The 15,581-nt window shown below is 40.2% G+C and overlaps 1 protein-coding gene across 9 annotated transcripts in view; it reads right to left on the bottom strand.

Annotated features, from left to right (window-relative positions):
* Positions 1–15,581, bottom strand: part of LOC111243239 (cGMP-dependent 3',5'-cyclic phosphodiesterase-like) — a 126,052-nt gene that overhangs the window by 44,495 nt on the left and 65,976 nt on the right. For all 9 annotated transcript variants that reach the window (XM_022788458.2, XM_022788459.2, XM_022788457.2 and 6 more), the window contains 2 exons: positions 12,385–12,597; positions 10,558–10,684 (listed from right to left, as the gene is read on the bottom strand). In XM_022788458.2, coding sequence (XP_022644193.1) covers positions 10,558–10,684; positions 12,385–12,597 — 340 coding nt within the window. The remainder of the gene's footprint in view (positions 1–10,557; positions 10,685–12,384; positions 12,598–15,581) is intronic.

Genomic DNA, 15,581 nt, shown 5'->3' with positions numbered 1-15,581 from the left:
ATACAGCCCAAATTTCAATTTTTAGGCTCTGTTTTAGAGGCGATAAAGCGTATGCGTACAAAAGCAGCAACATTTTCAACGGCTGAAGCCCTGTCTAATATGACGATGCAGAACGTCAGCCGTACAAGCTAACGTACCATGATAGCTTGATGGCTTCCTTGAACAGCTCCATGACCCTCATAAATCACTCCTCAGATATGTTTGCATCAAGAAATACGACACCGCATGCGGTGCCCTTCTTCGCCGCAGCGTGGGAAAAGGGAATCTGAGTACAACGCAGTGTCTTTTAACAAGGGTTCAGTAATGGAAGCCGGAACTCATGGAAATTCTTTGAAGCCTACGCAACAAGAAAGCCACCGGTCCAGATAGGGCCTACAACGAGTGTCTTAAATGTGCCGTCATTCTGGCACCGCTGTGGAAAGCACTATTTATTAAACGTTTTCATACTTTTAGCTGAGTAGAAAAATGCTACCCCGTTTCTAATCCCGGAAGGAAAGGGCGAGTCAACAGCACTGCCATGATGACGGGGAACTATGAAGAAAGGTGTTCGTTCTGAGCTACCCTTCGACTTGCTGGCTAAAACACTAAATAGCTACTTGGAAAGCGTAAGAGGAGGCACCGCATAGGTCACCGACACGCGATCCGTCGTCAGGTTGCCATTTGTTTGTAAAGCAGAACTTGCTCTGAGCGTATCAGCAGAAAATCCAAAAAGTCAGCGTTGGTCGCAAAGGGGGTTAGATTGTTTCATCGGCTTCCTGTTGTAATCGCTCTCCGCTTGTTCAATCTCAAAGTAGCTCCGATCGCAACGTACGACGTACGCGTCATTTGGAAAGGCAATGAAAAAACCTAAAACAACTAAATCGTATCGTAGCGTCCTTCCTCAAGAAAATATTGGGAGTACAAATAGTCAGCTGAAATCGCCTCTCATGTCTGCTGGCCGGTCTGCCACTAGCGTTCGAACGCCGAAGTTGTCGTTGCGAGATCTCAGCAACGAAGGCCTTCAAAGCAAAACTGAAAAACTGAAAGCGAAAGCTCGTGGAAATTGACGGGGAATTGTTTACTTCAGACATGACCAAGGACAATGACACACCGACTAAACAGACACGTCGTCAATTGCTCTGCCAAGCATAGGTCCACCACAGACTCTGAGTGAATCTGACGATACATATGGGTACCGAGAAAATTTTGATCGATATCATGCTGCTCGCTACCCCCTGATACCAAATTAACTTTATGGACTCGACAAGACTTGCATAACCCATATACGCAAACGGTTTTACATGGCTCTAAAATATCTTCTCTTATAATATATTATGCTGTTACCCTAGCTTTATGAAATTTTTGACTACTAATAGCAAAGGTGAGTAAGTAAAATACTTCTAACAGCATAAGAGAAATGGTTTAAATAGACACAGCAAATAGTACCAGTTACGCTTGAAGTAATTTCTCTAGGTTAGCAGTCTAACTATGACAGTAAGCATGCACCCAGACCCTCAGAGTTTACGAGCCTGCGACACGGCATGGTTTTACCATAATGTGTTCTATATGAACTTTCATCATTTGCTATTCTATTACCAGCAATAAAGCATTTGTCTAATCCAACCTTTCCAACGCTAACGGCATTGTGATGGCATAGAATTAGTTGATCTAACAACGTTCAACTTCTGGCTGACGTTTCTTTTGCTTACGAGTTTCGAGTTCAATATTTGGATGTCACCTTTACACTATAGTACCAGCAGGGTGTTTAGTTATGAGAACGGTACGCTACTGGCACTGTTTGACGATCTGAATACTGCCGTGGAACGGGCTCAGTTTTGGACATATAGGTTGACATATCAATGAGTGTTTCTGGGTTAAATGAAAGGTTTTGGTAGCTTTATTTACTTTCTGCATGAGTTCGAGAACGTTAATTTACACCAACGGCTCCATGTTGCATTTGTTACTCTGGTGTTTTGGCGGTGCCCAGGACGCAGATAACGTACCACACTCTCTAAAGCAACTTTATAGTTGAGGCACCTTATCGTTAGACAGTATTTCCGCTCAACGTCACTTTTATTCGGAATCTTGGGAACTGGAGTCGGAGACACCCACAAATGTAGAAAATGTCTAAGGTTTCCAGAGTTACTATATGGAGCGGGGTTATCGTTAGCAAATTATTGATGCTAACTGGATCGCATTGTGCTATATACCCTACAACACTTGCAGCACATAAGGTGGAATACAACATATAACAGCCAATAACAGGCCCTGTTCCTGAACCATACTAGAGATGTGAACTTAGGGGGTTAAGCTTGCATTGAACTGTTCGAATGTTCTATATATTTTTATAATAAATAGTATCTGCTTTGCCTGCCCTTAGATACTGCGGGGAACTGCTTCCGTATTGCAATCCATAGTGCCAGACACCAAAAAACCGGTAACTCTTCTAATTAATTTCTCGTTCGACGCTATCTCAAAGATCGAAACAAACAATCAGAACGCTCCACGTTTAGCTTGAATAGATTCGCCGTCCCCCTTCATTTTATAGAATGAAATTTGATGGAATCATCTTCAATTTTCGAACTACCGCCATCCACACGTATTGCAATCGACGTGTAGCGCGAAAGCGTCAGACCTTAAGGCAATAAATAAATAGACTATAAGGCACACTTTTTCGAGACGTTAGTTAAGCTCCTTTTGACAGTGTTCATGTGCAGGGAACCTGAGCGAATTCGAACCCTCCTAGCCTAATTTCAAGCACACTCTGTTATCGAAATGTCTATCAGGTAACTCACAGACCTTAAACTGATTTGTTTAGCGCGTGTCATTTTCTGAAGCGAAAGAAAAACAGCTATAATAATAATTTGTGTTAAGAGTAGGGCTAATGTGACTTTTTCTATTTCATCTGAGAAGATTATTCCAGAACCAGATAGCATAGGCTTTTTTCGTAAACATGTTTGATCCTATTCGATATTTAAGTGTATTTAGACGCAGTTACCACGAAAATGCATGAATCCTATAACTTGAAGGCATTTTCCTAGACCGCATACACCCATATATTGTAGCGTTATGAAATTCCCATATTACGGTAGAAAAGTACGTGTTTAAATAAATTTGTCCAATCAGTTCATTATGTCTGTACCTTTATACACCTATTGTTTCATAGAAATATTTAATTGTCTATATGGGGGGGCTAGCTAATATAAACAGTGGTGATGATGATTATGACGAGTTAATGAAGATTACAATGCTAGTAATTTCTTTAATAATGATTCTTCTAGCACATTTTAATTGTAACGTTGGGAACGAGCGAGAAGATGACCTTTCAAACGTAATACTTTGTGCGGCTAACATTTGGCACTCAGTATGCCCCTCTCTCGCATGGTTGTCTTCCGTTGTGTCTACGATACAGCAGCCTACGACGTTCGCCGCACTCACAGTGACTATGTTTTCGATTACTTTATAGTTGTAGCCGAGATAATCGTTCTTCTTGACCAATCTATGTTTTCGTCGTGCTTCTTTCCTAGTAGACAGTGCAATATTACACATCGTTTTGCACTGCCACACCACACAGAGTCACAACCATATTTACCTATACTCAGTCATCCATGCGTGCATCCATAAACCTAAGCCACATCACCGGTTCACTATCATGCACGCACTATCCTTCCCCATCGTAATCTATCTATCCTGACTAGATAAACGTATTTGTATAGCGCATCAATATCAGCCGCAAGATGGGGCCGACGGTAGCCTTCGTGCGTTTCTATGTTAACGTTTACTCGACGAAACAAATAACAGGACATGGTAGCGCTACGATTACCACCAAGCTAGGCGGTATCACTTCCTTTTACTTCTTTGCCCAATGGCGAACAACAGAATCTCCTTCTTCCATTGCCTTCCTCTCGATGACCCCGCAGTTCTTCGATTGCCAACGGACCCTTCCACTCCGTCCCCCAGTTTTTCACCCCGACACGCCCTCCCTCAGCTACCAAGAACAAGTGATACCTTATGATACGATGCTATGGAACAACAAGGGAGTAGCTGGTCAGCTGGATACTTACTATCGCTATCGATGGGCGACGCTGTCAAACAAGAGCCGCAAGACAGCCGGACACTCCTATAACAATCGTAGCCGTCATCATTGCAGTGACAATTAGTAAACGATTGCACCTGTCTCTTTCTAGCTCCGCTGACTCTTATCGTGTTGGAAACTTTGCCTATGTCGAACATTTCATGCAAATGGTGATTCCTACTACCAGCAATCCTGTACGCATGTCTAGCACTAGTGCTGCTATTACTGATGTATGATCTCTTCGAGATCAGTTGCCATGTCAGCAGTAGTAGGGGAGCGGCAGTTGTGAGAACGACGTTCTTAGATTAGCAAGACAGGATTGTTGCTACCAGAAACAGTAACGTTGATATATACATTACACCATTGACGAAATTGGCGGGTACTCGTGAGACGAGCGCAATTCACAGCGTCGATCTGGTTTGATCGGTTAGATGGCGTCAGGCACTTTCTGGCAACAGTGTTGCATACGACCGGTCGCCCAGGCACCAAAGGCTGGTTAAGGGCGGCCCATGACGACGCAGAGGACGGATTGCCGACTACAAAAAATGTAATTGAATGGAAAAATTTATTGAATAAAATTGTTGCAGACTATCGTGGTTTGGTAGTAATAATAGCACAAATCGCACACATTCTACAGTTGTGGTGCCGGCCCGACCCGCTGCGGGCGATGTAAGAATGATTTGTCAACAGTTACGACCAAATTTGGCCTGGTATAGTAGGAAAAATAGAGATCGGTGAAACGTAGTAGCCATCTTGCCAACGGCGCGTCGTCTATAGAATACCCAACTGGCGTAATCTAATTGGACTATTAGGGTTCCTCCTGAGAAATCAAGTACTGTTTTAACTACGTACAGATCATCAATAAATGTTAGAAGAAAAAGGAACTGTGGTATAATAAGCCAACTAACTATAAGTCATACTAATGCGAAGTATTAATCGGCTTCAACGTTTGTATAATACACACTATATATAAGATACTCTATTTGTGTGTTTTAGTACCACACATATGGGAAGTAGTCTACCTTAAGTTATACAGCGACAAAGGCAACCTTGTAGGCGTGTAAGATGCCAGTCTATACCAAGAACAAAATGGGCTTTTAGTTTTAATAGAAAAACTTGGCAATTAAAGCCGTAGTTCTTTATAGACTAGTATTTGCGCTCTTATGTGGCGGCCAATGCTATACTTTTTTAATGAGCGTCATATTGCCGATATAACATGAGATATATATATATATATATATATATATAAATTGTTGAGGTTGACGATACGAGATAAAATGACACTAGAAGGTTTAATGATTTGACTCAGGGCGCGTTTTGCTATGGATTTAATAATAGAACCGATTGACGTTTCTACCTAATGGAAACTGAAGTCCAAATTCATACCAACATTCAGTCACTTATCGTCTGCATTTTCTTCTAGTTGTTTCGTTTCTCCACTGGAATATTTTCCAAATCGCTTTGTTTACAGTTATTTCATTAGCTAACTTCCAAAAGTTGACAAATTGAATTTGAGTTTGATCAAATGTAGCATTTCATTACAGTTGTCCGTGCTCATGATTCCCATTTCTAAACTCAGTAAATCTATTACCTTATATCAGCAACCCCGCTACCATCGGGCAGTTATCCTATTGCCCTATTTCAACGGCTGATTAGATACAATGTAATATATAATTCCATTAAAGTTATCGCAATTACCCTGTTCAGGAATATTATTAGAATGTTCAAAGAACTTTTTTGCTCCAATTCAATTACAGATGATCTGTTTCTAAGTTAAAGGCGCACCGACTTCGATTTCAAAAACGTCAATATAGACTCAAATGGTTCTTGGCTTAACATGTAAATGTCAAGTTACGCTCGCTTTTGGCTTGCTTTCGGGGCCTTACTTACTTTAAACTTTAAGAGATAGGTTTTAACTTATTTGCTTACTAACATTTTGCGCTTATTAGTAAGTAAACCGCCTCCACCACCTGCGTTCTTATAATCTCAATAACCTGTTGAATCCACTTCTTTCACCTTGGAATTCATCCGCATCCTGACTTTCACACGGGCGTACTCTACAAAATTTCAACTAGATTGTCTCACAATCTATCAGTCTACTCGTGATGCACAAAATGTAAAAATGGGCCTGGATTTTCCGCATAACCAATTTCCTGTCTGCTTTATAAAGCTCTCCAATTCGAAGCTGTCGTGTGCAGAACAAATCACCCCATCGAAGAAGCAAACCCATCCAAAATTAAGGAGAAAATACCCTTGAGCAAAAAGGTTCGACTTATCACGAGTGTTTCGCGCGCGACCCGCCCTGGATGAAACTCTACCACCCCAGGCGAAAATATGATTGAACTTAAGCACTTTAACATAGGTAACTTCAGGTGTACAGGCCCACAAATGGACAATAGATACTTTTCGCATCGGACGAGAAGGCTAAGCTGCAATGACGATTTCTTCGTGAGCATCACTTGAAGTGCAGTTACGCTATAAAAAAAAATAAACACTATGTCATTATTTTGCTTTTTGCGGAGCCAGGTGTCGCATATTGGTCGTCGGACTGATTACGAGTGGACAGAGCAGATCCTTTGTGTCACCAGATTTGTCGATTCTTGAAGGTATGTTGTTTTGAACATGATTTTTTTGTACGGCGTCTTTGTAAATCAGTTTAGATCCAATAGATAATTCGCTATTGTTAGGTAGTTCACAAGCGCAAACATACGTATAAATAAAAACTATAACCATATATACAAACACGTTCAGAGTGGTGCCTCATTGTATCGAGTTCATAATATTGTACCGGGTCATTAAATATCTGTATTATCGCGCAAGGTTTTTTAAAGAGTGTATCTGAAAGCATCCTAGCACGTGATATTTATAGCAGGTTCCCCCACATTGTAAGCAAACGCAGTTCTGAATGGGTTCGTGGAAGCCCTATACAATACGTGATGAAAGTCGTGGACCGCAAATGACGTCATGGCGTGATGACGGGAACGATGTAGTTTTTTCCTCGTGCCATCATTCACCAGCCCAATAGTCAGGTAATCAGCGTTGCTTCCCCGTTTCCAATTGCAAAAACCATCGGAAGGTAGGAGTGCGCACAAGGCTAAGGTACATTTCGAATTTTTTAACAGAAATCGGTGTTTCGATAAAGAGGTACGGATATTTATTACGTGCTGCGCGGTAACGGAAACAGCCGGTTTGGCTGCTGGACATTCCCTACGATTAAATCCTTACGTCTGATAGAGCGAACAATTATTGCTTTCACAATAGGGTCGTTCTAATGCCATCGTATCGTTGAGTATGACCATGTGTAGTACCCGCATCGAGACACTCGACACGATTCGTTCAGTGAAAATAGAGCATACACCGTCGTTTTCATATAGACGGTCGTTTTAGATACGTTTTTCAGATTTGACGAACTATATATTGTTTTTTTATAAATTATTTAGTATTTTCGTACTGTCAATGTGCAGGTTGAGAGTATTTCATACGCGTGCCGTGACGCTGTGTAAATCAATGAGTAAGGCATTATTGAGCGATGATTTCAACCGACTTACTAGTAAAGTATATAGACCATAAAGTATATATATACAATTACCAAGTTTTAGGACGCTTATATATATATATAGACGTCCTAAAATCTAAATAAAACTTCTCATAGAAATTATAATTCAATCCCGATGTTTATGATAAACAATTATCTACTTTATAAGGCAGCCTACAGAGTAGGCCATTCGCAAGGTCATCGAAATTGGTAACAATTTTAAATTAAATAGCTTAAAAGCAAAACTTTATAGCAATAGTATTTTCCACGAACTTACACTTCGAAGATAAACACGTTTAAAAATCTACTTACCCGAAACTTCCTAGGAAGCGATTCTTAGATTTCTCAAATCTAGAAATATCTCTCAAATTGTGTGTTTTATCTATAAAGCTTCTAAGTGGCCATAATAACAGTTAGATATGACCAATGGACACTTTTTCTTATAACAAAAGAAAACATAGCGAATTCCCTTCCCCAAATGTTTTTTGGTTCTTAAAATCGGAAAGAGAGGGTTCCTAGAACGGATACTCGTTTAAAAGGTGTCTCAAGGGTCAACCAAAGATTTGCCCCCGTTCAGAACATCAGCATTTAGCATTCGCTGGGGGATCAAAGCACTGAAAGATGTCTTGGTTGCAAGTAAGTCATTCCACAGGGAATTAAAATCCGAATCTAACGGCAAGGCAGCCTTTCCTCTATGTATGGCACATTAACTTTTCCACGCGATAGGGATGGTTGGATCACCGAAAGGGATGTGGTCGTTGTAATCACATTCAAAGTGCTTCTTCACAATGGTTTATCGTCAGGGTCTACATATTCCCCTCGAATGCTAAGATCTTGTTGCAATAGAATATCTAGTTCCTGCTGGATTAATAATAATAATTCAGCTCTACGAATTAGTTGTTACGAACCCTTGGTTCAGTCGACATGGCATATCTGGGTTGGCCTAGCCGCCTAGGTTATGGCCAGCGGTCAAGGGGATTTGGGGTTAGAAATAACTCGTTCACTGTCGGTGATAAAAATGTTAGAAACTAAGGAAGGAATAAGACAGTGATAGTCGTGTGAAATTTGCGGGTTTCAGAAAGTCTCCTTTTGTAGAACCGTCCCGTATTATTATCACTTCTAAATGAGCCAAATGACTTGTCTGAATTAGGGCACAATGGTAGTGAAGCGGTTTGTGAAGACTTTTTATAAAGATAATGCCTTTTGTAGGTGATTTCTACCCTGAGCCCAAAAAGTTTACTCAGTTTATAGTTGAAAAGAATGTATATCGCATTATTCTGTGACAAAATATGCTGGTGGCTGGCCAAGCTAAAAAGGTTATTAGAAATGACAATAATAAATTAAGCCAAGCGCAATCGATCCTCGAAGTTTGAATCTTGCGATCTAAGGTTGCTAGGTAGAAATTAGCGATAATCAGAGTTAATTTACACCCGAACTAAACCACAATATTTTCTAAGGTGTTTTTTCCGCGGATTTTTTCATTAGACAACAAAGAAAAGCCAGCATCAACTGTGACCGTTCAATTCCGTCGATAGGTTCGAATCTTAGATTTCCGGTAATCCAGTTTCTAAATAGTTTATCGGGCCTTTAGCAATTCTTCGCGGCGAGACAGACATATAATCATTCGAAATTTCACACATTTTTCAATTAGCTCAAAAAATACTGTTATAATTCACAGCACTATTCGAAGAGCAATACGATATTTTTAAACGGATGAACCAAACACGGATTTTCAAAAAATCGTATCTAGAATACATTTGTCTCTTTAAATCGCCCGGATATCTGTCAAACTGTTCCCGACCCACCATCAACTTGGTGGGTTCGAAAAAAGAAGAATCCTTTTTGAATCGCGGAGCGGTTCTCTCTGATTGCTGGCGGTAGGGGTTTACTTAATTTTTGCTCAACGTGCTAATGTGTGCCTCTCCAAGAAAGCTTAGCTTATTTTTCTGCTTTTTACAATCACATACAAAATATGGTATACAGTCATTCTGGCAGAACTGAACGTTGTCTTGTCTAAGTACGAAAATGCCCTTCTTTCAATACACAAAAGACACTAAGTCAGCATTGACAAGATACAGCGGTGAAATTTTTCTAAAGTCGTAAAGGCTAGAACATTTGAAAGCTTAAGCTCGTCACCTAAAAAGAAATTTATTTTTATCTTGTCTGCTTGTTCCAATGGAAATACGTTGAGGGTGTCGGATCGGTTAAACATAATCTAGTAGACCTTTTATGCCAGAATATATATTCAATTGTAATAAAACTCTGACATTTCAAGAAGGTAATTAATTTCTCGCGAACGGGGAACGTTAAAAAAAAATGTAGGACGTAAGAGATTATTGTTGTAAGAAAAAAGCATATGGTAGATGACTCGATTTGCAGAAGCAGTTATCAGAGGTCAGCGTCTGTTGGCTACTTCCTGTGTATGACAGGTCTTTATGCCTATGCGGCGTAACGGCAATGAGCCTTTAGCACCACAAATATAGACACGCCTTATTTAGTTGATGTTTCGTTGACCATATTACCAGTGCTCTGAGGATATTGACTTTACCAAAAACTGGGCAGAAGAACTAAAATATACGACTATCACTTGGTCTACGCAATGTGCATAGTTGTTATTTAGACACAATCCAAAAACAAAAATGACTTTCACGATGTTATCAGTGGGCTATATTTGATTAAACATAAGGCATTACCAATGGAGATTACGGTGGTTGCGGCTTAATATGGCGGTTGTATACTGTTCTGCAATACCAATTGATTTCATAATTTTGACAAACGCTTATGTGTATACGATTTTGGAGCGATAAAATGCAGCTGTCCAATAAATAATGTGGAATAGTTTATGAATCTCATAAAAATCCTGTGTAGGAGGAATCGTAGTCACATAGTAACGTGTGGAGAAGGAACACAACAAGTACATAACTGGCTAGAAAGCCATGCCTGTAGACGTAATCGATGTACCACGTACCAAGATGCGTGAACAGATTCCGTGCAACAGTGAGTAGACTCTGGCATTCTTCTCGGAGCCGTTTTTCCTCCTCCCAGGCCATTGTGCGTAAAAGTTGGGGCGAGACGACCGTCATGCACTCGGAAACCTGCAAGGAAACTTAATTAAAATAAGCACACGTACATCCATATATATAGACCACTTTTGACTTTCTCATCAGTCATTGATCGAACCGATAAACGATCATCGAAAGCTGGCCAGGTCTATGTAGAATTCACAGTAAACTGTAAATAATCGTCGAGTTAAAATGCTTTTCCAGCATGTTCAACGCTGACCTTAGATAATGGCGTAGCGGTAATATGGCCTTTTGCCATTTTGCCAGAGGAAGTTGAAAGTAGTGTTTATCAAAAGGCAAAAAGTGTTGACGGCACGATCGCTCATAATCTAGTAATTAAATAAATGCCGTCGGTAAGACATCCTACGCCTATTCAATTACGTGTACGCTCAGCAAAAAATAATGGAAATGACTAAACTGTGGTTTTATGAAGGAACGGTTGTCTTAGGCGTCAAAGACAACATCAGCTTGAATACGATTCCAAGATTTGGGCCAGCCAAAAGTGAAGACAAAAGAAATCGTGAAATATGCTTTTATCAAGATAATATGTTATTTTATGATAACTTAGGTTTCAGGCAGGTTTTTGGCCGCGATATGCCAATTATATAAATGGTAAAGGCCCGTGTATACGAATGTAATGGTACACCACGTCTATTAGACTGAAGATATGCGTTGAAGTTAAGAATAACAGTTTTTAACTGAGAGAAATCTAAAGGTACGATAGCTTCAGCAAACGATATGAAACCTCAATGCAATACATGGTTCAAATCGGGGCAATATTGCCACACTCAAGTGAAGCGATTGCATAAGGCGTGACCTGATAGCTTAGTACGATCTTTAACTGACCGCATCTTAAGGCTATGGCGAATTTTATTGTATTTTAATGGATGCCTCCTTAAATTTTTTGAACATGTAATGCTCTCTGAGTTTCCTTCGAACACCAATGGGCGACGAGGTTCAGTATACGATTGGCTCTTTTTAAGGCGTACACGAACTTGAAAGGCCCGTTCGGAAAGCTGGCGTTTTCCAAAACGTTCACTACGACCCTCGTAATCGACCTGGCATTGGCATACCTATTGAAAAAATGTGGGGTAGTTACTACATCTACGTAAGTGGCCATTTTTCTGTTGTCGGTCTGTGCGACACCAATAGAAATTTTACAATGTAAATGAGTTATAGTGATTACTATGGCATAAAAGATAAGAAAAATGATTAGCTTCGTACTAAGATAAGAATAATAAGGAAGACTATAGACTAGGATGATCTTCATCAGGTTGACGGATTCTCAGTGACAAAAAGGTGTATATGTTATGACGCTTGGTATCGTTGCATCCGTTCAGCAATAACGTGCTCTATTTTTTTGGATATTTATTATTTTTGGAAGTTACTATTATTTTCATGCTAATAATAGCTAATTGTCATAATTTATTTAACCAATCGCAGCAGTTGGCGATTCATGTATTTATTTAATCGCTGCTGTCCATTGATTTGATTCCATCTGTACACTACATAACGCCATGAGAATGTTTCATAGAAATCCCACTAGCATAACACCGCATGCTTTTTCGTCGGCACAGTCCGCGTTGGATCGCCTGTTCGATGTTTAACATGGCACTTTCTGCTTTTATCGTTAGGATCTTCTCATTTGCTTGCGCCTGTTAGGAAGGCCTACTCATACTGTTGGCTTAGAAATAGAAGGAATATCCTCCGATGATTAAGCTAAATGAACAGACCTGAACTCGATCGTCGTCGCTGAAAGCGTAGTCGCCCGATTGGAGCGAGCCTTCTTTCGTGGCATTGTCGCTGCTCGGCTCACTCCCACCGCCTTTATTGGCTAAACATGCGATCAGGGTTAACCGGTCGGCATTGGTTGGATGAAAGATTGGAACCAGTAGTAATGTTACGAGACTGACGCCGATTAGGGTTGATAGCTCATCACGAGCCGCCTGTAATAAAAACGGCAACCGTCATAACAACAATGACAGTATAGCTCTGTAGTTTCGAATCATAAAAGCCTCAGGCACTGTTTGGCCATCGCACACTAATGCTAGCAAGCGTTCGCGAGCACGTGTTTAAATGTTGTCAGCTATACACGTTTGTAAAGGCTATGTTCATTTACGATTAGTGGATACCTCACACGTCTCAATCGACCGGTTCTTAGCCGGTAAGAAATCAATAAAACGACAAAAAAAGTAAACATTTGTTCGTTATCCTCCACCGTCAACAGCAACGCCATCGTGTGTCTTTGTTAATATCAGCTTGACATATTTGATCGTGCAGGTTATTTGTTCTTAAGAATATTCCATAACACGTTATAGGCTCCGTACTTTTTAGATGATACGATACTATTTTTCGTATAAGCTACGCGCGGAACGTTTGTCATATCACGAGTTAGGTTTACTTGTGTCTAGCTTAATTCTTACTTACTTAATTCTTACTTAATACTTGTGTCTAGCTAATAGACATGAATAGGACTATCCTTAACGTCCCATATAGCAATCAACTGACAAATTTTCCATTTTAGTTTTTAACATGCCTAATACGTGTGTATATATAATACTGCACCAAGTGTAACTGTGTTTAAGAGAGCTTCGTGATGTTCCTGTTGTAGGCCAAGGACCGAACTTTTAGAGTAAAAGAGTCGCAGCTTCTAATAGAGGATACGGCAAATGCGGCCGACCAAAATCTCATATGGGACATAAGAGGAGTTTACACTTGGATGTATACTCATTTTCGTCCCAAGTAAAGAAGTATCGTGATTAAACATGCTTCAGAATAGGTACGTTGTGAAGCGCAGATTTCAAGATGAACCCATTTCATTAATAGATTTTTGTCTTTACCTTTGAACCAGATTTTTAAAAAGTTGTCGTTATTTTTTGTCGTACAATCATATTTTACACAACCGCGCTCTAAGACAAGATGGCATTTATTAGAACGGTAAACGACCTGGCTGGCAAGATATGGAGCGAACTCTGTGAAATTCGTTTATTAAAACGGCGCCCGAAGCGTGGCTGAAAAAACACATTGTAAATCATTGATGCACACATTGGATCTGGAACGTGTGTTGATAGACGCCAAGGGGCTGACGATCTACCTGTGGAATAGAATGATAAAGCATGGAAATGAATGTTTCATATGATACCCTTATTCATCGCGCGTATCTGTATAACATCTAATGTTATACAGAGAGCGAAATACTCGATTATTGATATTGCTATGGGGTCGTAGTATGATTCTCTATGTCAACTCGTATGTTGCCCGTCGGTGCGTCAACAGCGTATAGTCTCTGAGTATGCGTACTTAATTGTTCATAATAATGGGATCGTTTCGGTATACTGGTTGTAGGCAGCCGTAGAGATCTGCGGTTGGTCTCGTGTGGCAAGGTCAGCGGCAAAATTCGTACGATAAACCCGTCTACTTCCTATCCTCAAGCTGCTACATTCAGGTCTTTAAAAAAAAAAATGCAAAATGTGACCGTGACGATGACCTGCTATGTGAATAATGACAGATAAGTTCTTTTTGTACAGATTAGAGTAACCGTTAAAATCAATTTATATTACATATAATGCTGTAGAGACGTGTATATCGCTTCAGCAAGGTTATCCAAGCCACCAAAATTGTAATGTTTTCTTCAGCTTCTACAGCTAATAACGATTATTATTATTATTGTACATATATAAGCTGCTAGGAGTCAACTAGAAGAAGACAAAAAATCTCTGCCCCACTCGCTAGCTGCATAGTTCAACCACAGTGAGTTGGGCCTTTTCTATGCCCCTTTAAAAAAGAACCAGGCGAAGCTATCGTTGCGTAAAAGACGTACGCAGCTTCTGTAAAAGGTTTCTCCTCCTTATAAGAAGGGTATTGTACTTGAGTTCTACGGTCACACGTGGGAGACGAAGCGTGAATTAAGAAAGCAACTTTGTAGCTGGAGTCATTGAAACATAACAGCTGGCAGCAAACCCCTGAGAATAACATTCTGTTAGAAAAATATCGGTGTATTTTTCTATTCCCACTTGTGTTACTTTTCGTTCAAGTGGAAGAAGGGTATTAAATAAGCCATTTCAGTAGAGTCTTCAGTGGATGAAACTCAGACGTTCCAAGAAAGTTCGATGCCAAGGAGCGCACGCAGTGGTAATGACTGCCAAGCACAACGTCGACAAAGAAACTCATTTGCAGACGGGAAGTTTTTGTGCTTGAACACCTGAATAGGGTCGGCTCGGGTATAGATACCACATAGAAGCTACCGTAAGAGTGAGTATGAGTGCGGCTTAAAATTATTTTTATGGATGTAATGATTTTTACATCCCACTAACCGATTGGATCTCCGTAATAATAGCTGGGTTGTATCATATGCGAAGGTCAAAGGACCGAAAACTATTTTTTTTATATATGTTTAACTAACAAATTTGTATGTCAAAGGTAAGAATTACATGAATTGATAGTGGACTTAGATTTTCAACGATAGAAAAAAATTAAAACGATAATTTTCTATCCATATTTCCAAAGCTCAGCTCATCAGCACCATCTCAGGTGGCTTCGATAAACTGTTTCCTTTTGAACATTGGACTTTTCTAGTTATAATAGTACTACAAGAAGACGCGACGCTCAACACGAATATGTTGGACACTTTCGCCTACTTCAATACACCACCTGCGTATATTGAAGCAGAAATTTGATTGTTATGTTAAGATTCCACGTCTAGAGAATACATTCGCTGCACCTGGTGCCTTTTACGGCTCACGTCGTTTTGCTTTGTACTATCTGCTTGGGGCGGAGCGTCATCGTCGCCGGCTGCCTATCGAAACTCTGGTATCTTAAGCGGTAAATTTTAGTCTTGGAGACGAACGAATGAACCGTAAATGTGCGATCCAAAGAATGGTTACCCCTTCAAACAACGACCGTCGCGTCACCGATTGTCGGCCATAATAGT

The sequence above is a fragment of the Varroa destructor genome, unplaced genomic scaffold, assembly GCF_002443255.2.
Source record: "Varroa destructor unplaced genomic scaffold, Vdes_3.0 BEIS01000001.1, whole genome shotgun sequence".
NCBI lineage: Eukaryota > Metazoa > Arthropoda > Arachnida > Mesostigmata > Varroidae > Varroa > Varroa destructor.
This window is presented reverse-complemented; position numbering and strand designations above follow the sequence as displayed.